The sequence below is a fragment of the Medicago sativa genome, chromosome 3 (assembly GCF_051527215.1).
Source record: "Medicago sativa cultivar Bolivia chromosome 3, Bolivia_mono, whole genome shotgun sequence".
NCBI lineage: Eukaryota > Viridiplantae > Streptophyta > Magnoliopsida > Fabales > Fabaceae > Medicago > Medicago sativa.
The window spans coordinates 59,847,559-59,871,683 of NC_140751.1; the positions used below are offsets into that span (position 1 = coordinate 59,847,559).

At 36.7% G+C, this 24,125-nt stretch overlaps 1 protein-coding gene and 2 pseudogenes across 7 annotated transcripts; 1 reads left to right on the forward strand and 2 right to left on the reverse strand.

Moving 5' to 3' along the window:
- The first annotated feature begins 1,168 nt into the window (after positions 1 to 1,168).
- Positions 1,169 to 18,333, forward strand: LOC146938731 (uncharacterized). Of its 7 annotated transcripts, none has more exons than XM_085752636.1 (6): positions 1,169 to 1,287; positions 1,406 to 1,715; positions 2,191 to 2,265; positions 2,363 to 2,558; positions 2,642 to 2,776; positions 2,884 to 3,054. In XM_085752636.1, the coding sequence occupies exons 2-6, from the start codon at positions 1,407 to 1,409 to the stop codon at positions 2,889 to 2,891; spliced, it is 723 nt and encodes a 240-aa protein (XP_085608762.1). In that variant the 5' UTR covers positions 1,169 to 1,287; position 1,406; the 3' UTR covers positions 2,892 to 3,054. The 7 variants fall into 7 exon arrangements, with proteins under 7 accessions (XP_085608762.1, XP_085608765.1, XP_085608764.1 ...); XM_085752639.1 differs by having other exon boundaries at positions 2,642 to 2,792; positions 2,896 to 3,053; XM_085752638.1 differs by having other exon boundaries at positions 2,896 to 3,052.
- Positions 3,558 to 10,301, reverse strand: LOC146938732 (mitogen-activated protein kinase 1 pseudogene; annotated as a pseudogene).
- A 1,017-nt stretch (positions 18,334 to 19,350) lies between the features above and the next one.
- Positions 19,351 to 21,049, reverse strand: LOC146938733 (mitogen-activated protein kinase 7-like; annotated as a pseudogene).
- Positions 21,050 to 24,125: the final 3,076 nt, after the last annotated feature.

Below are 24,125 nucleotides of genomic sequence, written 5' to 3' on the forward strand. Positions count from 1 at the left end.
GATTGGACTTTAAATCCTCTAAAAAAAAGATTAGTAACAAACCTGAGCAATAATGTTAAATATTGGAATTTAAATCCTCTAAAAAAAAATTAGTAAAAAATGTGAGCAAAAAATATTGTTAAAGATTGGACTTTAAATCCTCTAAAAAAAGATTATTAATAGACGTGAGCAAAAAATATTGTTAAAGATTGGACTTTAAATCCTCTAAAAAAAGATTATTAATAGACGTGAGCAAAAAATATTGTTGAAGATTGGACTATAAATTCTCTAAAAAAAAGATTAGTAACAAACGTGAGCAAAAAATAATGTTAAAGATTGGACTTTAAATCCTCTAAAAAAAATTAGTAACAAACGTGAGAAAAAAATAATGTTAAAGATTGAACTTTAAATACTCTAAAAAAAATATTAGTAACAAACGTGAGCAAAAAAAAATGTTAAAGATTGAACTTTAAATTCTCTAGAAAAAAATATTAGTAACAAACGTGAGCAAAATATTATTATGTTAAAGATTGAACTTTAAATCCTCTAAAAAATATTAGTAACAAATGTGAGCAAAAATTAATGTTAAAGGGCAGACCATTCTCAATGTCGGAATCTATCTTCCACGACATGTTTTCAGTCATGGTCAATTATATGTAGCTTTATCGAGATGAGTTTCTCAAAATTCAACAAAAGTTCTCATTAATGAAGGGAAAATAGAAGGAGAAGATGGAGACTTTACGAAAAATGTAGTTTTTAAAGATATTCTTTTATCGCAATCATAACAATGTTTCTTTTACATAAAATGTCATTTATACATTTATGTTATGATGTTACTAATTACTATTAGAATAAACAAACAATAAAAGATCATTATTTTTTCTTTATTTTATATGCAGACAAACTAAAATACGTTGAGTTCATAAATAATTGTTATATAACTTGACAATATTTTATTTATAAATCAATATATCAATAATTTCCATTAATATTTAAAAATTTAAAAAATTTAATCAAAATTATACAAACAAACATAATAAAATAATCACATGCGTTAGCGCAGTAGAAAGAGCGGACAGACGGGCACGATAGTGCCCGTCTTTCCGCTAGTCAATATAATGCAAATGAAGCAATAATAAGTTTCTCTTGGTTTATTTGTTTAGTGTTTGTTTTGTTATAAAGGCCGATGAAAAAAAGCTCAAAACAAATCACCTAACCCTAGTGTTTTTCTATAAAGAACTCATTCTAACCACTTCTTGCTCTACCTTTCACTATATCCTGGATCTGTTTAATTTCCTTCTCAGACGGGTTTGTGTTCGGCTAGACTTATTTTCTGCGTTTTCGCTCTTTATTTTCTATGATTTTCTTCTTGATTTGCAGATCTAAAGATTATTTGTTTTTTTATTGGTCTTCTTTCTTTTTCAAGTATGTCGGATGGAGATGGAGTTGTCAGGGATGGAGTTGGTGATATCGAGGATGGAGTTCGTGATCTCGTGTTAGGGGACGTCGAGAATAGAGGTGGGGATGGAGTCAAGGAAGCATATGTTCCCTTAGTAATCACACCAGAAATGAGGGAGTCACTTAACCGTCATTGGTTCAAGAAGGGAATGGAAGGTGGGAGTCCACCTTCCGCCGCCATCTTTAAAAAACATGGACTTGATCAAATTTTCAGTATAGCTCTAGATTGTTTTAACCGAGGTTCTGCTCTCCAAGCCTCCAATTCCGCATCCGGTCATGTTGGTTCTATTCGTGCTGCTACTAATTGAATAGTGAATTATTGATTATGTTTCATTATGTTGCTTCTTGCTATTTTGTGCTAATTGTATAATATTCATGTGTTTATGGACTTGAATACTCGTACAATAATGAAAAAAAAAAGTATTTTATGTTCGTTGTGTTATTATTAATTTGCTTCCATTAGACTTGATTAAACATAGTATTGTATTTAGATGTAATTTTCGTAAATACTATCATTATGCCTATTTGTGCTATTATTATTGGATCATGTTGACAAAATTGAATTGGAATTATCTGTATAATTGTTATTATTATTCTTCGATTGATGTTAATAATTTGCATTTTCAATATATATAGGATTGATAAAACTCTCTTGTTTAGAGTTTGGATAGGTAGTTGTGAGAGAGTGCTTTCAGGTATAAGGAAGAGGAAATAAGTCATTTTTAAACATTTAATAATTTTTTTTTTTGGAAGGGCACGATGGATGCGGCTGCCGCTGCTCAAGCACATGTTCAACAACCTCAACCTCAAGTTCAAGCTCAACAATTGGTAAGTTTTGATGTTATTTAATTATTTGGAGTCAATATATCCCCATTGGATTTTTTTTTTCTTTCTTTCTATTCTTACTTTTTTTTTGTCTATTTAGGAACTCCTTCATGGCGGTGGTCAAGGCCAGGGTCTGGAGCATATTATTACAAATGCTATTCTTCAATATGCACCTGTTATGGCTCAAGAAATTTCAGCTGTTTTGCCTCCACAGTATCACCATAATCAGCAGCAACAAGATCCTGCCATGGTTAATGGTGGTGGAGCAAATCAACTTGGCGGTGGTCAAGGCCAAGGTCTGGAGCATAGTATTGCAAATGTTATCGTAAAAAATGCACCTGTTCTTGCTCAAGCAATTTCAGCTGTTTTGCCTCCACAGTATCAGCATGGCGGTGGTCAAGGCCAGGGTCTGGAGCATATTATTGCAAATGTTATCATTCAAAATGCACCTGTTTTTGCTCAAGCATTTTTAGCTTTATATGCTCCACAAAATCAGCAACAAGATCCTGCCATGGTTAGTTGACAAAGTTGTGAGTAAACTCTTCAAGAACTTTAGGTTTAACATGCATATGATTCAATTATTTATTAATCAACGGTAACATGGGGATGTTACTCATTCAGTTATTTGATTAGGTTGAGAAGTTAAATGATGAAAGAAATTGAAGGAAAGGGATCCTTATCATCTGTACTAAACTTCAGCTTCACTAGCTCCTCCAATCTATAAAAGTGAAGTTTCAGGTGCTAGTTTTATCATGAAAAAAAACCTTAGAATGTTAAAACTCTATTGTTTGGAGTTTGGATTTGTAGTTGTGAGAGAGTGCTTTCAGGTATAAGGAAGAGGAAATATGTCGAAATTTTGTAATGTCATTTTTATACATTTAGGCTGATCAACAATGGGAATAGAGTGCAACTCTTGCATAGAGTGGGACTCTTATTCTTTCATAATTATTTACGATTGATCATGGGCAAACTTTTTGCAGATATTGCTCTATAAAACTTGGTGTCCAAAGGGATTAATGGCGATCAATGTAGTTAATCATTGAATCATTGACACTTGCACACATATCTAACCCCATAGCCCCACTTTGCTAAGGGTTATACTAACATTGATCAATTGTAAATTTTACGAAGAAAAAGTTCATTTTTGAAGTAAATTCATACAACATCTTAATTGAATTCTATGTAATGATTAGTAAATTCAGTTAAATTCATTTTTGCACACCTATTAAAAAAATCACTTCTTTGTAGCAAAACAAATAATATTACTTCAGGTAACAGTTTCTCCTAGCAGAGACAAACTATGTGAAGTAGAAACATCTATGCAATGACAAAAGCAGCTTCAGGATGGTAATGAAGCATCTCATTCCACATCATTTCTCTAATCATTTTGTTATCCCAATTTTCATCAATGTGAAGATTGACCGGAACTTGAGGAGGACAGTTACGCCATTGATCATCACATAGATCAGCCATATATGGATGTCGGAGTGCTTCTGATGTAGTAATTCTTTTAGTGGATCTGCTTGTGGTTATAGCTGAGAGAATTGTGTCCCCTCTGTATAGGGAAGTGATTTGATAAATGCCTTGGTTTTTGGATTAACTATTAACTCAAGATCAGACTCTTGGCTTCCAAGAACACTTCTAATTAGTTTCATCTGGTGCATCAAATTTTTCCCAGGGAAGATTGGCTTTCTGCCAAGCATATCTCAACAAAAATGCACCCTACGGACCACACATCGATGGAGGTTCCGTAATTGGCATATCCTAAAAGAAGGTCTGGAGCTCGATACCAGCGCGTGACAACATACTCAGTCATATTCTCACCATCAACTAGATTTTCCCGAGCAAGCCGGAAATCACATATCTTCAAATCACAATTTGCGTTGACGAGCAGATTCTCAGGCTTCAGGTCCCAGTGAAGAATATGTTGGAACAAAATGTGTTTAACAATGAACCTTAAAGAGTTTTGATGATAACAAGGTATTAAAAATTGTAAATTGGACTAGGTAATATTTGTTCAAGTGTACAGGACCATAGTTAGAATTTTATATCATTAATTGGTTCTGAATGAGCAAATAAAGAGCAAAAGAAATCAACACAAATTGAAGCTTAGGCGCTCCTGAAGGCAACGACTCCTGAAGAGAGAAAAAGCGCTCCTGAAGTCAACGGCTTCTGAAGAGAGAAAAAGCGCTCATGAAGTCAAGCCGCGCCTGACGAAATAGTGCTCTTAAAGATTACTGCTCCTGAAGACTAGAGGTCCAGAAGCGCCACGTCATCATCAGAATCTACATTATCAGAAGCTGCCTCATCAGAAGTCATTTCACCAGAAGCTGAAGATCAACTGGATTTGCAAAGATTCAAGGATTGAAGAATCATCACTGCAAAAGCTGTCTATTGGATTCGAAAACACTGCAGAAGATTAGTGGAACGTTGCAATGGTCATTTCAAAGGAGTTTGAAGGCATGTGCTTGCAATTTGGACTAAAGCGTTGACATTGTACTACTGTACGAACTGTACAACCACCTTCTCCACTACTCTGTTTTGTGTCCACGCTACAAGACAAGAAAACAACTCCAGAATACGGCTTCGCCTATAAAGATGTTCCTTTGGATAAGGAATGGATTTCAAATTTGTTCTTCATAGGACAACAACCAAATCAGGCAAAAGATTATTGGTGAAAGATCAAGCTTCAACAAACGACTCTTTGATGTGCTGGCAATTTCACAACGTCTCTTTCACACCTCTATATAAAGGAGTGAAGACCTAGAGAATTGGTAATGCTGAACGAAAGACTCACAACATTTTTACAAGTGCCATACCTCTGCTGAAATTGTTCTGCATTCACTTAGAATTTCTGTGTCTCAAAGTTTCATCTTAGAAATTCTTAATTATTGAGTCTGTATCTGATTTGTATTGTGAGCACCTCTGATTGTATATCAAGTGTTCAACCTTAAACCATTTTCTGTGAAATTTTGTTTAGTTAGAAGTCTCTTGCAGTTGTGCTTGAGCAGGGAAGTCTCTTGATTGTGTTCTTGAGTCTACTAAGAAGAGTAAATCAATAGCTCTTCCATCCAAAGGCAAGTCATCAAGAGCTCTCAAAGTGGTTGAATCTAAAGAGGAAGAACAATCAAGTTCATATTCTGAACCAGATGCTGCCGAAATGGCCATGCTCTCCAACAAACTTCAGTGTCTGGCCAAGAAGAACAGAAAGTTTCTAGCCAGAAGGAGTAACTCCAGAAGCTCAAGGAAAGAAAATCAGAAGGGATGCTTCAACTGTAAGAAGCCTGGACACTTTATTGCTGAATGCCCTGATCTTCAGAAGGAGAAGTCAAAGGACAAGTCAAAGAAGTCAACGTTCAAACCAAGCAAATTCAAGAAGCAGATCAAGCAGAGTTTAATGGCAACCTGGGATGATTTGGGAAGTGAATCTGGATCTGATAAAGAGGAAGCTGATGAAGATGCAAAGGTAGCGGTTAGATTAGTTGCCACGGCAACTTCAGAAGCTGGATCAGAATCAGATTCTAATGATGAAAATGAGGTATATTCTAAGATTCCCAGAGATGAACTTGTTGAGTCACTTAAAGAACTTCTTACACATTTTGAAGTAAGAACCAATGAGTTGAAGGATTTAAAAGAAAAATATGGTGATTTGGTAAAACAGCAAAAATCAACTTTATTGGATCTGAAAGCTTCTGAACAAGGACTTAGGGGCTTTTACTTTATGTGTAAAACTTATGAAGATCAGCTCAGGTTCTTATGTCAGAAGCCACAAGAAAAGTGTAATGAAAAACCTTTAAGCAACCATGGAATTGCTCTTGAAGATTTTATCATATCTGGCATTGACAGAAGCAGAGTGGCTTCTATGATTTATAGCATTTACAAGAACAATGGCAGAGGAATTGGTTTTCCAGAAGTGAAACCTGAGAAAACCAATCTTAAATCTTGTTGTGAATGCATCAAGGAAGGTCTGAAAACCTTCTTTGTACCTGAAGGTGCTGAGTTGGAAACTGTTGTTCAATCAGAACATGAAGCTTCTGGCTCTAAGGCTAAGATTACTTCAAAGCCAAAGAACTCTAAGCCAAAGGCTATGATCAAATCTGAATCCAAGACTTCAAAGATCAGGATCCTGAAAAGATCAGAACCTGTTCCTCGGAGTCTAGTGAAACCAAAATCTGAGGTTCTGTAGTCTAAGTTTCAGAAGAAGACAGTTACTGCTTCTGAAGTACCAAAACCTAAGGTGATGGTTAATCAGAAGCAATCCAACTCACAGCACAAGGTACAGGAAGTGAAGAGTAAAGCCTCAAGTACCAACCTTTCAGGACCCATAGGACAATGAGTACCTAAATCTGAAAATGTCAATGATGCAGGTATGTCTAAAAGCAGCACCAAAGCAAAAATCATGGCACCTAGACAGCGGTTGCTCAAGACACATGACAGGAGAAAAGTCCAGTTTCCTCAGCCTAACAATGAAGGAAGGAGGAAGTGTGAAATTTGGAGGCAACCAATCTGGCAAGATCATAGGTACAGGAACTATTGGTAATTCCTCTACCTCAATTAATAATGTATGGCTGGTAGATGGTCTTGAACATAACCTTTTGAGCATTAGTCAATTTTGTGATAATGATTATGATGTGCTTTTTGAGAAAACCAACTGTACTGTAATCAACAAGGAAGACAAATCCATTGTGTTCAAGGGAAAGAGAGTTGATAATGTCTACAAAATCAATTTTTCTGAACTGGCTGATCAGAAGGTGATTTACCTTCTATCAGTGAATGATAAGAAATGCATGTGGCACAGAAGGTTGGGACATGCTAACTGGAGATTAATCTCTAAACTTAGTAAGTTACAACTTGTCAAAGGGCTACCAGACATTGACTATCATTCAGATGCACTCTGTGGTGCATGTCAGAGAGGGAAAATTGTGAAATCATCTTTTAAAACCAAAGACATTGTTTCAACCTCCAGACCCTTAGAACTACTCCATATTGATTTATTTGGACCGGTAAGTACTGCATCCTTATATGGAAGTAAATATGGATTAGTCATTGTTGATGATTATAGCAGATGGACTTGGGTGAAATTCATAAAGAGTAAAGATGTTGCTTGTGATGTATTCAGTAGTTTCTGCACTCAAATTCAATCTGAAAAAGAATCAAAGATTTTGAAAGTCAGAAGTGATCATGGGGGAGAGTTTGAAAATGAGCCATTTGTAGCTTTTTGTGAAAAACATGGAATTGTCCATGAATTCTCTTCTCCTAGAACTCCACAACATAATGGGGTTGTAGAGAGAAAGAATAGAACTTTACAAGAAATGGCCAGAACCATGATCCATGAAAACAATTTACCAAAACATTTTTGGGCAGAAGCAGTGAATACATCATGTTATGTCCAGAACAGGATCTATATCAGACCTATTTTGGAGAAAGCAGCATATGAACTCTTTAAAGGAAGAAAACCCAATATCTCTTACTTTCATCAATTTGGATGTACATGTTACATTCTAAATAACAAGCTCTACCTAAAGAAATTTGATGCCAAGGCCCAAAGAGGAATCTTCTTAGGTTACTCTGAAAGGTCAAAGGCATACAAAGTGTATAATTCAGAAACACTTTGTGTTGAAGAATCTATGCACGTTAAATTTGATGACAAAGAGCTTGAAGATAAAACTTCAAAGCAAGGTGAAAGTTTTGCATAGATACAGGTTCCTGAAGCTACTCCAGAACCTGATCAGATAGCTGAATCTGAAGAAAGTCCAGAAGCTGAACACACATCAGAAGCGCAAGATGAAGCTACTTCTGATGAAGCACAAGATGGCTCACATCAAGCAGATCCTCCCAGAAACACATTCAAGCACAAGTCTTCACATCTTGAGGAGCTAATTATTGGAAACAAAGATAGTCCAAGAAGAACAAGATCATACTTTAGACAAGAAGAATCAATGATTGGACTGATCTCAATGATTGAACCTACAACAATTGATGAAGCACTTTCAGATGATGGATGGATCTTAGCTATGCAAGAAGAGTTGAATCAATTTCAAAGAAATGATGTGTGGGATCTGGTACCCAAACCTCAGCACAAGAACATTATTGGAAGAAAATAGGTATTCAGAAACAAGTTGAATGAGCAAGGAGAAGTAACAAGAAACAAAGCCAGACTTGTTGCACAAGGGTATAGTTAACAAGAAGGCATTGATTACACTGAAACATTTGCTCCAGTTGCAAGATTGGAAACAATCAGGTTACTTCTTCCCTATGCAGTTAATCATGGCCTAATATTATATCAAATGGATGTCAAGAGTGCATTTCTTAATGGTGTCATTGAAGAAGAAGTGTATGTCAAGCAACCTCCTGAATTTGAGGATATTAAATATCCTGACCGTGTTTTTAAACTGAAGAAATCATTATATGGCTTGAAACAAGCTCCCAGAGCTTGGTATGATAGACTAAATAATTTCTTAATCAAAAATGATTTTAAAAGAGGACAGGTTGATACAACACTCTTCAGAAGGAACCTTGGGAAAGATATTCTTGTTGTGCAAATATATGTTGATGATATAATATTTGGTTCTACTAATGCATCTCTTTGCAAGGAATTTTCTAAGTTAATGCAGGATGAATTTGAAATGAGCATGATGGGAGAGCTGAAGTTCTTCCTGGGCATTCAAATTAATCAATGCAAAGATGGAGTCTATGTTCATCAATCAAAGTATACAAAGGAGCTTCTGAAGAAGTTCAAGCTTGAAGATTGTAAAGTGATGAACACTCCAATGCACCCTACGTGCACCTTAAGCAAAGAATATGAAGGAGCTAAAGTAGATCAGAAGTTGTACAGAGGTATGATTGGTTCTTTGTTATACCTCACTGCATGTAGGCCATATATTTTATTCAGTGTATGCTTGTGTGCAAGATTTCAATCAGATCCTAGAGAATCTCATATGACTGCTGTCAAGAGAATCTTCAGGTATTTGAAAGGAACAACTAATCTTGGACTCCTTTATAGGAAATCCTTAGATTATAAGCTAATTGGATTCTGTGATGCTGATTATGCTGGTGATAGGATTGAAAGAAAGTCAACCAGTGGCAATTGTCAATTTCTGGGAGATAATCTTATATCCTGGGCTAGCAAAAGACAAACAACTATTGCTATGTCTACAGTAGAAGCAAAATACATTTCAGCTGCAAGTTGTTGTACACAACTACTTTGGATGAAACATCAGTTGGAAGACTATCAGATAAATGCTAACAGTATTCCCATTTATTGTGATAATACTGCTGCTATTTGTTTGTCTAAAAATCCAATTTTGCATCCAAGAGCTAAGCACATTGAAATCAAACACCATTTTATCAGAGACTATGTTCAAAAAGGAATTTTAGATATACAATTCATTGATAATGAAAATCAATGGGCTGATATATTTACTAAGCCTTTAACTGTTGAAAGGTATGATTTTATAAAGAAAAATTTGAACATGCACTTTGTGTCTGATTAAATGTTTGCTTGCTCCTGAATAGGATTTTAGGTTCTGAAGTTAGTTCAGAAGCAGTAGTCCATCAGAAGCCCTTAATTGAGGTTCTGAGGAAAACTCGCTTCTGATGATGACGTCAGCATCTGAAATCCAGAAGCTGGATTTTATGCTTCTGAATAGTAGAGTTAGTGGAAACGTTGGGAGTTACTTTTTATGGTAACTTCTGGCCCACTAACTTGGTAGTTACTCTGAGAAATTCTGACGTGGCCTATCTGTATTGGTGTTTAACTTAAAAGGGCAATGATGATTTAATAGCTTTGAAAAGTACCTTCACGCGCCCCCAATTTGTCATTAATGTTATGTTTGTTTGTCTCTTTTGAATTGCAATCGTTTTTACTCTTAACACTTTGTCAATTCACACACTACTCACTCACAACAAACACATTTGCTTTCAAACCTCTTGCGAAGTAAGCGCAAAAACCCTAGAACCCTAAAATCTTCTTCAATCTTCGTCAATGGCATCATCAAGCTCAAAAGTTTCAGAATCTACTTCAAGCTTGCAAGGCGCATCAGAATCTGGGCCAGTTTACAAAGAAAAGACTATGACTATTCCAATCAACTCTCTGATTGTCCAAATAGAATCACCAGTGCACTTTGCTTCACTTAAGAAGTACGATGTGGACATGAAAGGTTTGGTAGATACTCAGAAGCTATCTGAGTACTTCAAGATGCTGAATGGGCCAACTTATGTGAGCTTGGTCAAAGACTTCTGGTTAAGGGTTGAGGTCTTCAATGGAAAGCCTGCGAAGGTCGTAGGTAAACAAGCTGGGTCGAAGAAAGGGAAGATGATGGTGGAAAAGAATCCCACCTCCTTCAGTAGCTTAGAAATAAGATCTGAAGTGATGGGCATTCATATAACCATCACTAAGGATGTTATAGCTAAAGCATGCAGAGTGGATGCTGAAGGCAGGTTCCAAGAGATTGTAAAGAAAGATGACATCCTGCTGCAAAGCTACTACAACTTGCTTCTGGGTGGAAACTCAGAGGGCAAGCCTTCAGAAATGGAAATTCACAACAGGATGTTGGTGAAATTTTACACTGATTGCTTCTTTCAAAGAGCAGGAGGGTCTGATCAACCCAACAACCAACAGAAGCTAGCAGTCTATTTCATGGCTATGCTTGAAAAGATAAACTTCCCAAGATATGTCATGGATCATTTCTGCTGGGCTATTAATGAAGGCACTGTCAAAGGAAGGAAACAAGTGCCCTATGGAAGATTGTTGTCTGAGATCTTTCATCAGGGAAAAGTGCTGGAATTTCTGAAGAAAACAAGGGATGCTTCTGATGAATGTTTCAAGGCCTTTACTGCTGAGAAAACCATCAGTAGCAAGACCTTGCATTCCATGCATCTGTTCAAGAAAGCCCCTCAAAATGAAAATTGGTTGGAGATGACTACAGAAGGCTCTGAGGTTATCAGCGACTTCCCTTCCATCATTAAAGGAAGTAATCCTGGAATCTTAATTGAGAAAGTGGTTGCTTATGTCTTAGAGACAGATGTAAATCCTCAGGAGGAAGCTGCTCCTGCTAAGGTCAAAGGAAAGAAGGCCAAGGAAGTTACTATATCAGAAGCCACTGTTGAAGAAGCCAAGCAACAGAAGGATGCTAAGAGAAAAAGGGGTAAGGCTGAAAAGGAGACGGTGCAAGAAGTTCTTGAGAGGCTAGAACGAGAAGAGATGGAGCCTAAGAAGAAAAAGAAGAAGGCTTCTGAATCTAAGGCTCTTCCCATGTTTGAAGTCACTCCTGAAATGGAGAAAAGAGCTAAAGAGCAAAGGGATCAGTTCTTAGCTGATAGGAAGAGAAAGAAAGCTCAAAACAAAATGAATAGGGATGCTAAACTCAAGGAATCTGGTTTAGACAAGGATGAAGGCTTGGTTGCTGAGAAGTTGGCAGAAGTAAGGGAAATTGCTGATAAGACTGAAGAGTTAGTCAAGAAGAAAGCTGACACTTCTGATTCTACAAGTCCAAAGCCTACTTCAGAAGAAGTAGATAACTCAGCAATGTTATTTAAGGTACCTCAAGTTTCTCACACATCTTGTACCATATCTTCTATTCCCTCTGAAGACACCTCCTTCTTAGATCACCTAGAAAGCCATTATCTAGGTGAACTACCCCAATCTAGCTTTAACACAAGCCCACAAACAGCCTCTGAAATGGCTCCAGAAGCAGTTGCTTCTGAGAAAATCATTTCAGAAAGCCCCCAACACCATGAACCTGAACCACAAAAACCTTCACCAGAAAAGACCTCTTCACCTCCTCAACAATCTATTCCACCCCCAACCGTTCCTGAACCTTATGTTCCTGAACAATCAATTCCAAAACAAACCATTCCTGAACACATTGTTCCTGAACAACCAGTTACTGAACGTATCCCTGAACCTGAACCTGAACCTGAAACTATCGCTCCTGAACATCATGTTCCTGAGCCAACCTCTTCTTCTACCACTTCTTTACCAGTTCAAGTTATCAAGATCACCCACTATACTGGTGTATGTGATATGGATACAGATTCTGAGGATGATCAAGTTGATCATGCCTCTGACAAGGTAATTGACTCTACTCCTGACCAACCATCAACCAGCCAACCCTTAACTACAAATGAACAACCACCAAACCTAACCATTATACCCTTAGCCACTCCAAAACCCTCTAGACAACCTTCACCTCCCACCATTTTCCTGGACTCTCAAGTACTACAAGATGTGTGGGAAGACATTGCCTCTGAGGTATTAAGACTGATAGCAGGAAGACATGACTTGGGTCATCAAGTAGACTATCAGAAGCAATGGAGGAGGATCAAGAAAAGGGTAATCAATCTAATTTCAGCTCTGCATGATTCCTGTATCGAGGCTCAAGAGCAAGCCAAGCAGAAGCTGGAAGACTGGTTGAATGGAATGGAAGAAAGTTCAAAAGATACCGAAATCCTGGGTACTTGGGTGAAGAACCCATTAAGTATCAGAGGCAGAGAACCTAACGAATTCCTGCCTAAGGATTTGAATTTGATAATTCCTTCTAAGATCCTTTTGAAGAATGGTGCACCTAACCTGGCTCTAGTTCAGGAGAACAAGGTGCTGAAGGAAGCAAATGAAAGGCTTGAAACAGAGCTACTAGAGCAGAAGCTGAAGATATCAAAGTTGGAAGCTGACATGCAAGAAGCCAGAATCAGGGAAGACAACTACAAGACAGAGATGGATCAGAAGTATGCCAATATTCAAGAGCTTCTGAAGAAGATTTTAGAGAAATAAGCCAAACCATTAGATGCACACTTTTAGCTTATTTCTGTCTCTTTAGGCTTTTGATATTCTATGTTTATTTCTGCTTCTGATTCAGTTTTTTTTTTCGCTTCTGATATTATATGCTTCTGAATTCTTCTCGCTTCTGAATATCATTAACTGTTTATATCATGTGTGTTAGTATGTGCTCTGATAATATTGCTTGCTATGCTCTGTTTAGTTCATTTTTGAAGATGGTTAATATGCGTTAAATTATTTGGATTATGCTCTGAACCTTTTATCTTACGTTTTTTTTTCTCATCTCTTCTTCTTGTTTATGTTTTTTTTGCTAATGACAAAAGGGGGAGTATATGTGATAGTATTTAAAGGCTCTGAGCCCCATTAATAATATTTGAAAATTTTGAAAAATTTCTATCTTTTTGTTTTACCTTTAAAGGGTGTATCAAAAAGGGTGGAGTATCAAATTTCAAATAAAATTAATTGAACCATTCTTCTTATCCTTAAGTCAATTCTTTCAATTTTTTTAAGCTCTGATATTATTGTGCGTAAAATGAATTTAATTAACCTGGATGGAACTTAGGGGGAGCTTACGAACCTCACCTTAAAGACTATCAGACTCAGGGGGAGTTAGAGACTCAGACTCTGAGCTTACAAACCTCAAGACCCCCAAATTCAACTCGTTAATTAGATTAACAACAATTGACCAATTTTAAATACTATTGTTTGTCATCATCAAAAAGGGGGAGATTGTTGGAACAAAATGTGTTTAACAATGAACCTTAAAGAGTTTTGATGATAACAAGGTATTAAAAATTGTAAATTGGACTAGCTAATATTTGTTCAAGTGTACATGACCATAGTTAAAATTTTATATCATTAATTGGTTCTGAATGAGCAAATAAAGAGCAAAAGAAATCAACACAAATTGAAGCTTAGGCGCTCCTGAAGGCAACGGCTCCTGAAGAGAGAAAAAGCGCTCCTGAAGTCAACGGCTTCTGAAGAGAGAAAAAACGCTCCTGAAGTCAAGCCGCGCCTGACGAAATAGTGCTCCTGAAGATTACTGCTCCTGAAGACTAGAGGTCCAGAAGCGCCACGTCATCATCCGAAGCTACATTATCAGAAGCTGCCTCATCAGAAGTCATTTCACCAGAAGCTGAAGATCAACTGGATTTGCAAAGATTCATGGATTGAAAAATCAACACTGCAAAAGCTGTCTATTGGATTCGAAAACACTGCAGAAGATTAATGGAACGTTGCAACGGTCATTTCAAAGGAGTTTGAAGGCATGTGCTTGCAATTTGGACTAAAGCGTTGACATTGTACTACTCTATGAACTGTACAACCACCTTCTCCACTACTCTGTTTTGTGTCCACGCTACAAGACAAGAAAATAGCTCCAGAATACGGCTTCGCCTGTAAAGATGTTCCTTTGGATAAGGAATGGATTTCAAATTTGTTCTTCATAGGACAACAACCAAATCAGGCAAAAGATTATTGGTGAAAGATCAAGCTTCAACAAACGACTCTTTGATGTGCTGGAAATTTCACAACGTCTCTTTCACACCTCTATATAAAGGAGTGAAGACCTAGAGAATTGGTAATGCTGAACGAAAGACTCACAACATTTTTACAAGTGACATACCTCTGCTGAAATTGTTCTGCATTCACTTAGAATTTCTGTGTCTCAAAGTTTCATCTTAGAAATTCTTAAGTTATTGAGTCTGTATCTGATTTGTATTGTGAGCACCTCTGATTGTATATCAAGTGTTCAACCTTAAACAATTTTCTGTGTAATTTTGTTTAGTTAGAAGTCTCTTGCAGTTGTGCTTGAGCAGGGAAGTCTCTTGATTGTGTTCTTGAGCAAAGGAAGACTCTTGCAAAGTGTACTTGAGCAAAGGAAGTCTCTTGCAGGTGTGCTTGAGCAATTGTAATCAGATATTACTCTTAGTGAAATATCCTTGGAAGTGCAAGGGGGACTGGACTACTTCCGGATTGTGGAAGGAACCAGTATAATTGCTTTGTGTCGTTCTTCTTCTCTCTCTCTGTTTTATTCCGCTGCATTTAGATTCTGATTACCACTTCAGAAGCTGTCTCACTTAGCTTCTGACCAGTGTGTTCAGTTTTTAGGAGAAACGAAGAATTTTCCAAAACACAATTCAACCCCCCTTCTTGTGTTTTTCTCACCTTCAGAATATTTGCAGAATGAAGATGATTAAGACCTTGAAGTAACTGAAATAAGAGTTCATGATTAGTAACAAACTGAAATAAGCAAATATTTAAAATAATAAGTGTATATTAATATCTTGCCCATGCGTGGCTGAGTGTGTGTGTGTGTGTGTGTGTGTGTGTGTGTTATAACTGGCCTATACGGTAGTGGTCATGGAGTGGCAAGGGTCGAGTGTGATGTTCTGACACGGTGGCGGTGGAGCCTTCACAACGGAGCGAATAGTGCCTGCAAGCACGTTAGCACTCCAACGCTTAAGTTAGTAAGAGAAATGAGGTTGAATATGTGTGAGTAGGTGTGAAAATTAATCGTACCTTAAGGGTGGCGTTATCTCAACCTTATATATGCGAACAAAACGCTACGGCTTCGCACCTTATCAGGGAGCCGTTGGAAGCCACATGGACGATGAAGATAAGATGGGGGTGCGTTCCAGTGCGGTGATCCACATCATAATTGGTGTGTTCCCTTTAGATGTTATGCCTTGTTTCATGGGCTTTGCCCACATGGTTCGATATGATTGGGCTTATAGCCGGTTCAGAATAATAAGTTTTTTTTTTTGTGGTGTCAGAGGTTCGAACCCCGGACCTTGCATATATTATGCATTGTCCTTACCAACCGAGCTAAGCTCACGGGGACAAAATAATAAGTGTTTTAATATAATGCAAATGAAAGGGACAAAATAATAAGTGTTTTAATATAATGCAAATGAAGCAAAAAATAGAAAATATGGTGGGGAATAGAAAAGAGTTTCTCTTGGTTTATTTGTTTAGTGTCTGTTTTGTTATAAAGCCCGATGAAAAAAAAAGCTCAAAACAAATCACCTAACCCTAGTATTTTTCTCACGTGTAAATAACTCATTCTAACCACTTCTTGCTCTACCTTTCACTCTCATCTATCCTGGATCTGTTTATTTTCTTGCTCTGACGGGTTTGTGTTCGGGTAGACTTATTTTTTTCTTTTTCCTCTTCTATTCTATTATTTTCTTGATTTGCAGATAAAAATATTAGTTTTTAGATTTTGTTTTCGCTCTTTATTTTCTATTATTTTCTTTTTGATTTCCAGATGGGGTTGATCAGGGATGGAGTTGGTGATATCGAGGACGGAGTTCGTGATCTCGTGTTAGGGGACGTCGAGAATAGAGGTGGGAATGGAGTTGGTGATCCTGTGGGTGGGGATGGAGTCAAGGCAGACTATGTTCCCTTTGTAATCACACGAGAAATGAGGGTGAGGTTAACTCCTCCCCTCGTATTCTCACCAGAATTGAGGGAGACCTTTACTCGTCGTTGGTTCGAGAAGGGAATGGAAGGTGGTAGTCCACCTTCATTCGCCTGCTTTCTACAATATGGACTTGGTGGAATTTTCAGCATAGCTCTAGATTGTTTTAATCGAGGTTCTGCTTTCCAAACCTCCAATTCTGCATCCAGTCATGTTGGTGCTTCTACTTGTGCTGCTTCTATACTCGTGCCACTACTGATTGAATAATGGACTATTGATTATGTTTCATTAGACTCTTGCTATTTTGTGCTCATTGTATAATATTCATGTGTTTATTTGCCTCCGCTTCCATTAGACTTGATTAAACACAGTATTGTATTTAGATGTAATTTTCGCAAATATTATCATTATGTCTATTTGTGTGATTATTATTGGATCATGTTGACAAAATTTAATTGGAATTATTTGTATAATTGTTATTATTATTATTATTATTCGATTGATGTTAATAATTTGCATTTTCAACATATAGTATAGGATTGATAAAACTCTCTTGTTTAGAGTTTGGATTGGTAGTTGTGAGAGAGTGCTTTCAGGTAATAAGGAAGAGGAAATAAGTCGAATATTTTGTAATGTCATTTTTATACATTTATTAAATTTTTCTATTTTTTTTGGAAGCCCACGATGGATGCGGCTGCCACTGCCGCTGCTCAAGCACAGGTTCAACAACCTCAAGTTCAAGCTCAACAATTGGTAAGTATTGATGTTATTTAATTATTTAGAGCATTGTTGTCAAAATCCCGACTTAAATCATAAAATCCAAGATTTTGCGACTTTCTTCACCTTCAAGGACTCAAATCCATAGTGGAATTCCAAAATAAGCAAAATACATCGATTTTGATTGCGATTTTAAGATTCTTATATCGATTCTACAAAAGTTCTTGAGTAAAATCCTTCGATTTTGATTGCGATTTTACGAGTCCAGGTTTTGCTATTCCCTTTCGATTTGAAGTAAAGTCCCGATTTTCACAACCTTGATTTAGAGTCAATATATCCCCATTGTATTTTTTTTCCCTCTCTTTCTATTCTTACTTTTCTTTTGTCTTTTTAGGAACTTTTTCATGGTGGTGGTCAAGGCCAAGGTCTGAAGCATATTATTACAAATGTTATCATTCAAAATGCACCTGTTCTTGTTCAAGCAATTTTAGCTGTTTTGCCTCCATGGAATCAGCAAAATCAGCAACAAGATCCTGCTATGGTTAATGGTGGTGGTCAAGGCCAAGGTCTGGAGCATATTATTACAAATGTTATCATTCAGAATGCACCTGTTCTTGCCCAAGCAATTTTCGCTGTTTTGCCTCCATGGTATCCGCAAAACCAGCAACAAGATCCTGCCATGGTTAATGGTGGTGGTCAAGGCCAAGGTCTGGAGCATATTATTACAAATGTTATCATTCAGAATGCACCTGTTCTTGCCCAAGCAATTTTCGCTGTTTTGTCTCCACAAAATCAGCAACAAGATCCTGCCATGGTTAATGGTGGTGGAGCAAATCAACATGGGTTTGTGATGGCGAGAATTTAAGAACATGTGGTTTGCACGTGGATTGAATGGTGCTCCTTGACTAGATTCAGATGTCTTCCACGACTTTGGGCTAATTTGTGATGGATATGATGCAGTTTTTGCAGTTGCTCAAGAAAGGGCTAGTTAAACATATATTTATTTTAGTTGCATTTGTAAGTTCTAGTTTTCTAGTTATGAAATTTTAAAGTTTTAGTTAAACTTTGTATTTCATCAGTTTTTGTTGTTCTACAAGTTGTAATTTTCTGACTATTTTGATATTTTACATCAGCAGTTTCTTTTTGTTTCCCTCTATTTTCTCTCTTCTCAGATTCGTAGCTTTGCTGATTGGGTTAGTAAAGTATCAATTGCAAACTTTATTATTTGCAGTGAGATATTTAATTATAATTAGTTTGCCTACAAGTCTTTTGGTTAGAGTTAGTTTTTTTGACATGACACTAATTCAGTTAGTTGTGATTCACTTTGTCTATATAACGTTGAATTAGCATGTAATCTTTTCAGTTTTTCATTTATTCCTTAATGAAATCAGTTATTTTCACTCCCAAATCAAACTGATACATTTTAACTTCTAAATATAAAAATGACCATCATGTAATTGATGACAAACCAGAAAGCTTCTAAAAATCAAGCTGTAGTTGACAAAGTTGTGAGTAAACTCTTCAAGAACTTTAGGTTTATAATGCATATGATTAAGAAGTTAAATGATGAAAGAAATTGAAGGAAAGGGATCCTTATCATCTGTACTAAACTTCAGCTTCACTAGCTCCTCTAATCTACAAAAGTGAAGTTTCAGGTGCTAGATTTATCATGAAAAAACCTCCTTAGAATGTTAAAACTCTCTTGTTTGTAGTTGTGAGAGAGTGCGTGCTTTCAGGTATAAGGAAGAGGAAATATGTCGAATATTTTGTAATGTCATTTTTATACATTTAGGCTATCAACAATGGCCATAGAGTGGAACTCTTATGCTTTCATAATTTAAGATTTTGATCATGGGCAAACTTTTTGCAGATATTGCTCTTTAAAACTTGGTGTCCAGAGGGATTAATGGCGATCAATGTAGTTAATCATTGAGTCATTAACACTTGCACACATATCTAACCCCATAGCCCCACTTTGCTAAGGGTTATGCTAACATTGATCAATTGTAAATTTTACGTAGAAAAAGTTCATTTTTGAAGTAAATTCATACAATATCTTAATTGAATTATATATGTAATGATTAGTAAATTCAGTTAAATTCATTTTTGCACACCTATTAAAAAAATCACTTCTTTGTAGCAAGACAGATAATATTACTTCAGGTAACAGTTTCTCCTAGAGACAAACTATGTGAAGTAGAAACATCTATGCATTGACAAAAGCAGCTTCAGGATGATAATGAAGCATCTCATTCCACATCATTTCCCTAATCATCTTGTTATCCCAATTTTCATCAATGTGAAGATTGACCGGAACTTGAGGAGGACGGTTATGCCATTGATCATTGCATAGATCAGCCATATATGGATGTTGGAGTGCTTCTGATGCAGTAATTCTTTTAGTTGGATCAAACACAAGCATTTTTTGTAATAAATCTATGGCTAATGGATCTGCTTGTGGGTATAGCTGAGAGAAGTGTGTCCCCTCTGTATAAGGAAGTGATATGATGAATGCCTTAGTTTTTGGATTAACTATTAACTCAAGATCAGACTCTTGGCTTCCAAGAACACTTATAATCAGTTTCATCTGGTGCATGGAATTTTTCCCAGCGAAGATTGGCTTTCTGCCAAGCATCTCAGCAAAAATGCACCCTACGGACCCACATCGATGGAGGTTCCGTAATTGGCACATCCTAATAGAAGCTCTGGAGCTCGATACCAGCGCGTGACAACATACTCAGTCATATTCTCACCATCAACTTGATTTTCCCGAGCAAGCCCAAAATCACATATCTTCAAATCACAATTTGCGTTGACGAGCAGATTCTCAGGCTTCAGGTCCCGGTGAAGAATATTTGCAGAATGAAGATGATTAAGACCTTGAAGTAACTGAAATAACAGTTTATGATTAGTAACAAACAGAAGGATATGTTAAATAAGCAAATATTTAAAACTCATAAAGAATAAGTCAATTGCTTTCTACTTGTAGATTACTATTTCTATTATCAATGTTGATCAACAATATACTCAATCATAAAGAAAGGTGTACGGGAAAATTGTAGTTCATAATAGGTTCTTATGAATCTTTTCACGAGAACTTTATTATATTAACCAATAATTTCCAACTTGGGACGATTGTTTTCATTTTCTAGTTCATACATTCTACAAGGAGTCTACTTATGTCAGTAGGATGCCAAAAATATTAACAATCACAGACGTACTAAAGCCCAGTGTAAGCCTCATTTATATACAACTACCCCTTTCCTAGAATTCACTAATCTATAAGAATGATAGTATACACTATACACCAATTCAACACTAATTTCTTCCGACTCAGCGCATCATGCACTCAAATTACAGAACCTGCCCTAATGCCACATAAAACACTGTAAGAGTGCATTACTGTAAGAACAATAATTGAAAATATCATAACAGACTGATTAGTACCTGAACTAAGTAGAGTTTGCAATGATCATTGGAAAGTGGCTTAGATGATTTGATAATACGATGAAGATCTTTATCCATAAGTTCATAGACCAAGTAGATATCCTTAAAACTTGTTCTTTGGTCTGGTATCATAACATCTTTCAGAGCAATCACATTCTCATGCCGAACATGTCTAAGTAACTTCATCTCCCTTAAAGTTCTCAGAGCATCACCACAATCATCAAATACATTGCTAATCTTCTTGATTGCCACTTTCTCATTAGTATCCATATTGATGGATGAGCACACCACGCCATATGTTCCTCGGCCAATAGGCTTGATTGGACGATACTTTGTATGAATATCAAACAATGTTTCCCACATTGTATAACAATGCTTTCTCCTTGGCCTTTTTCTGATCGTCGGTTCCTCTAAAGTTGTCATTATTCCTGCAATTTAGCATAAGCACAATATGAGAAAATTGAATGCGCGCATGCGCGTACACACACCCCCATACACACACTTGTCAATAATGATGAAGAAGACAAAGTGAATTATAGGTCGTTATATTGGCATGTCAGAGAAGGTTCAAATCAATTCTTACATCTAGGTTTTGATGTTACCTTGTTTCAAAGAGCAAAGGACGTGGTTAGAAGCCTCTCCGGTGAACTTGGCAGTGGTCGTCTTTACTCTGATTGGAATGGTTTGTAACTTCCTTTGTCTTATCTCTTATCTTCGTTAATCTAGTTGTGCTTATTAGATTAGGGTTTTCTATTTATACAGTATGAATAGCAATTGAAACGCTGGGTTTTAGGGTTTGTGTACTTGGGAATTGTTGTCTCTTACTCCGTTTATATTTTTTTTTCCGGATATTGGCCTTTCAACTTCTAGATTTTGTTTTTCAAATATTCTATCCGTATTTATCTATCTAACTATTACTACTTCTTATCTATTTATTATCTAAAAAAAAAAAATTGTGAGAGAAATTTCCAAAATATATTTGGAAAGTTGCAATGGTTAAATAGAGAGACTTTTTTAGAGAAAATGTGTAATACTTGAAGCTGTAATCGTAACAAACTCTTCCAATGGGTTGTTTCTCTTCACCAAAGGACATCAATTTCTTTATAAATAAATATACTTTGGAGGCAGAAAAGTAGTGGTAAACATGGATAGAAAATCACATTCTTGCGAGTCAAAATTCTGCAGAAAACTACACTAAATCATTTTTTTTTCTCTAGTGCACGAGAGTAATTGAAAAAACTTTATTCTGTAAACTACCATTGATCAATACGCTTGGTGTGAATGTGCAAGTCACGTCAAATATTCCATCGTATCCCGAAGGTCGCGAATTGAACCTAAAATTTAGTGTGTCTCACACACGCTTTGGAATTTAGTGAACACTTCATCATGTTCTTCATCATCATTTTCTTGGTCAAGTTATTACAACACACCCCCAACACATGTTCTAACGATCTTTAAGTTCGATTTAAGATTTATTTACAGTTAAATAATGATTGCATCATTAAAGATGGTAATGACTTTCTATTTTTTTTATCAAGAAGAAATGATAAAAACAAAACCAAACTACAATCTCAAGCGAACAACTCCAAGAGCATCATCCAGAAGGGAACGATGCAGTTGAGGAGGGCAAAAAATCCAAGACTTTAGAGCATCCGAAGAAGAAGCAACTTGCTTAGCAAGCCAATCTGCACACTCGTTACCTTGACGGAGGGTATGATGAAAATGAACAATCCAATCTCGATGTTGTAGTTGGACAATCTGACTAATAAGAGGAGCATGAGGATGATGAGATTCGACATCCGACATGATCAAATCAAGATCCATCCTAGAATCTGATTCAAGAATAATGTTCCTGTGGCCTGCATCATACGCAATACGAAGGCCATGAAAAATGGCATACAATTCAGCCGCCAAGCAAGAAGTAATACCACAAAATCCAGAAAAACCAAGCAACCAATCACCATTACTGTTTCTAATAAGACCTCCAAAACCTGATCTCCCAGGATTAGAAAGAGAACTACCGTCAACATTAACTTTGATAATATTATCCAACGGAGGAATCCATTTAACCTGTCGAATGGGCTTCTGAGTTGCATCATTAGAAAGGTGCACCACCACATCTGAATGAAGAGAATAAATATGGCTAAGACAAACCCAATTTACCCAATCATTTCCCTTAAAAACCTTCTGATTTCGTGCCTTCCATAAGACCCAACATGTAATAATGAAGATATTATACCATTAGGTGCAAGGGCATAATGTTTGAACCACCAATTGAAATCTTGAGAATTGAAATTTGAATCTTTGTTGAACAACAAGGCATCCCAGATCGCCAATGAGAGAGGGAAATCTCTGAAGGTGTGAAGAAGTGACTCAATATTAGCTCCACATCTCTTGCATGATGAATCTGAGGTTAAATGTCTACTAGCTTGAAATGCATTCGTTGGAAGGTTACCATGCACAACCAACCAAATAAAATGTTTGAGATTCTCTGGGAGGTTGAGCTTCCAAATCCATTGCCATGTTTCCTGCTGTGTCTGACCTGCAAAAGAAAGAGAGTTTGAAGTCAACCACTGATAACCACTTTTAACAGAGTAAATACATGATGGCGAATGAGTCCAAATCATGATGTCTTGCGAAGACTCGTCGATGAAGATACTTTGAATTTGGAGTTGAATATTGAGAGGTATCTGAGTTGTGAGATGAGAGAAATTTCAGCGGTCGTGATGGTAAATGTCCCTCAGTCTCAAACTAGTTTCACTAATGTGGACATATGGGACGAAATTACAAAGATAATCATCCTTCAACCATTTGTCATACCAAAGAGAAACCTCTCCTCTTCCAATTCTAGTCTTGAAGCCGGATTTTAAAACATCAACTGTCTTGGTAATAGCCTTCCAAACACAAGAAGAACCCTAATAATTCGTTGCATCTAAAATAGAGATACCATGAAGATATTTAGAAGAAAGAAGGTTGACCCAAAGCTTATCCGGATTATGGAGAAAATCCCAAACATGTTTGCCTAGAATAGATATATTTAAAGCACGAGCTGTCCGAATTCCAAGACCCCCTATAGACTTAGGTTGTGTAATCATCTTCCAATTCACCCAATGACTATGCTTCCTTCCCCAAATAAATTGTCTGATAGAAGCATCTATTTGGTTACACACCCCTTCAGGAATCCATAAATTTTGCATAGAGTAGGTAGGAAGAGCAGAGACCAGAGATTGGGCCAATGTCACCCTCCCTGCTCGGCTAAGGAGTTTTGTCTTCCAACTATCCAATCTGCTATTGACTCGATCCATGATATAAGCAAAGTCAACATTTTTTATCCTACCGGATAACATAGGGAAACCAAGGTACTTGCCTAATTGTGTATGATTAGTAAAATGAACGATAGAAGAAAATTTATTCCCTTTGCTTCTAGAGATATTAGCAGAAGACATGAATCTAGATTTTTGAATATTAACTTTCAACCCAGAAGCATGACAAAAACTCTCT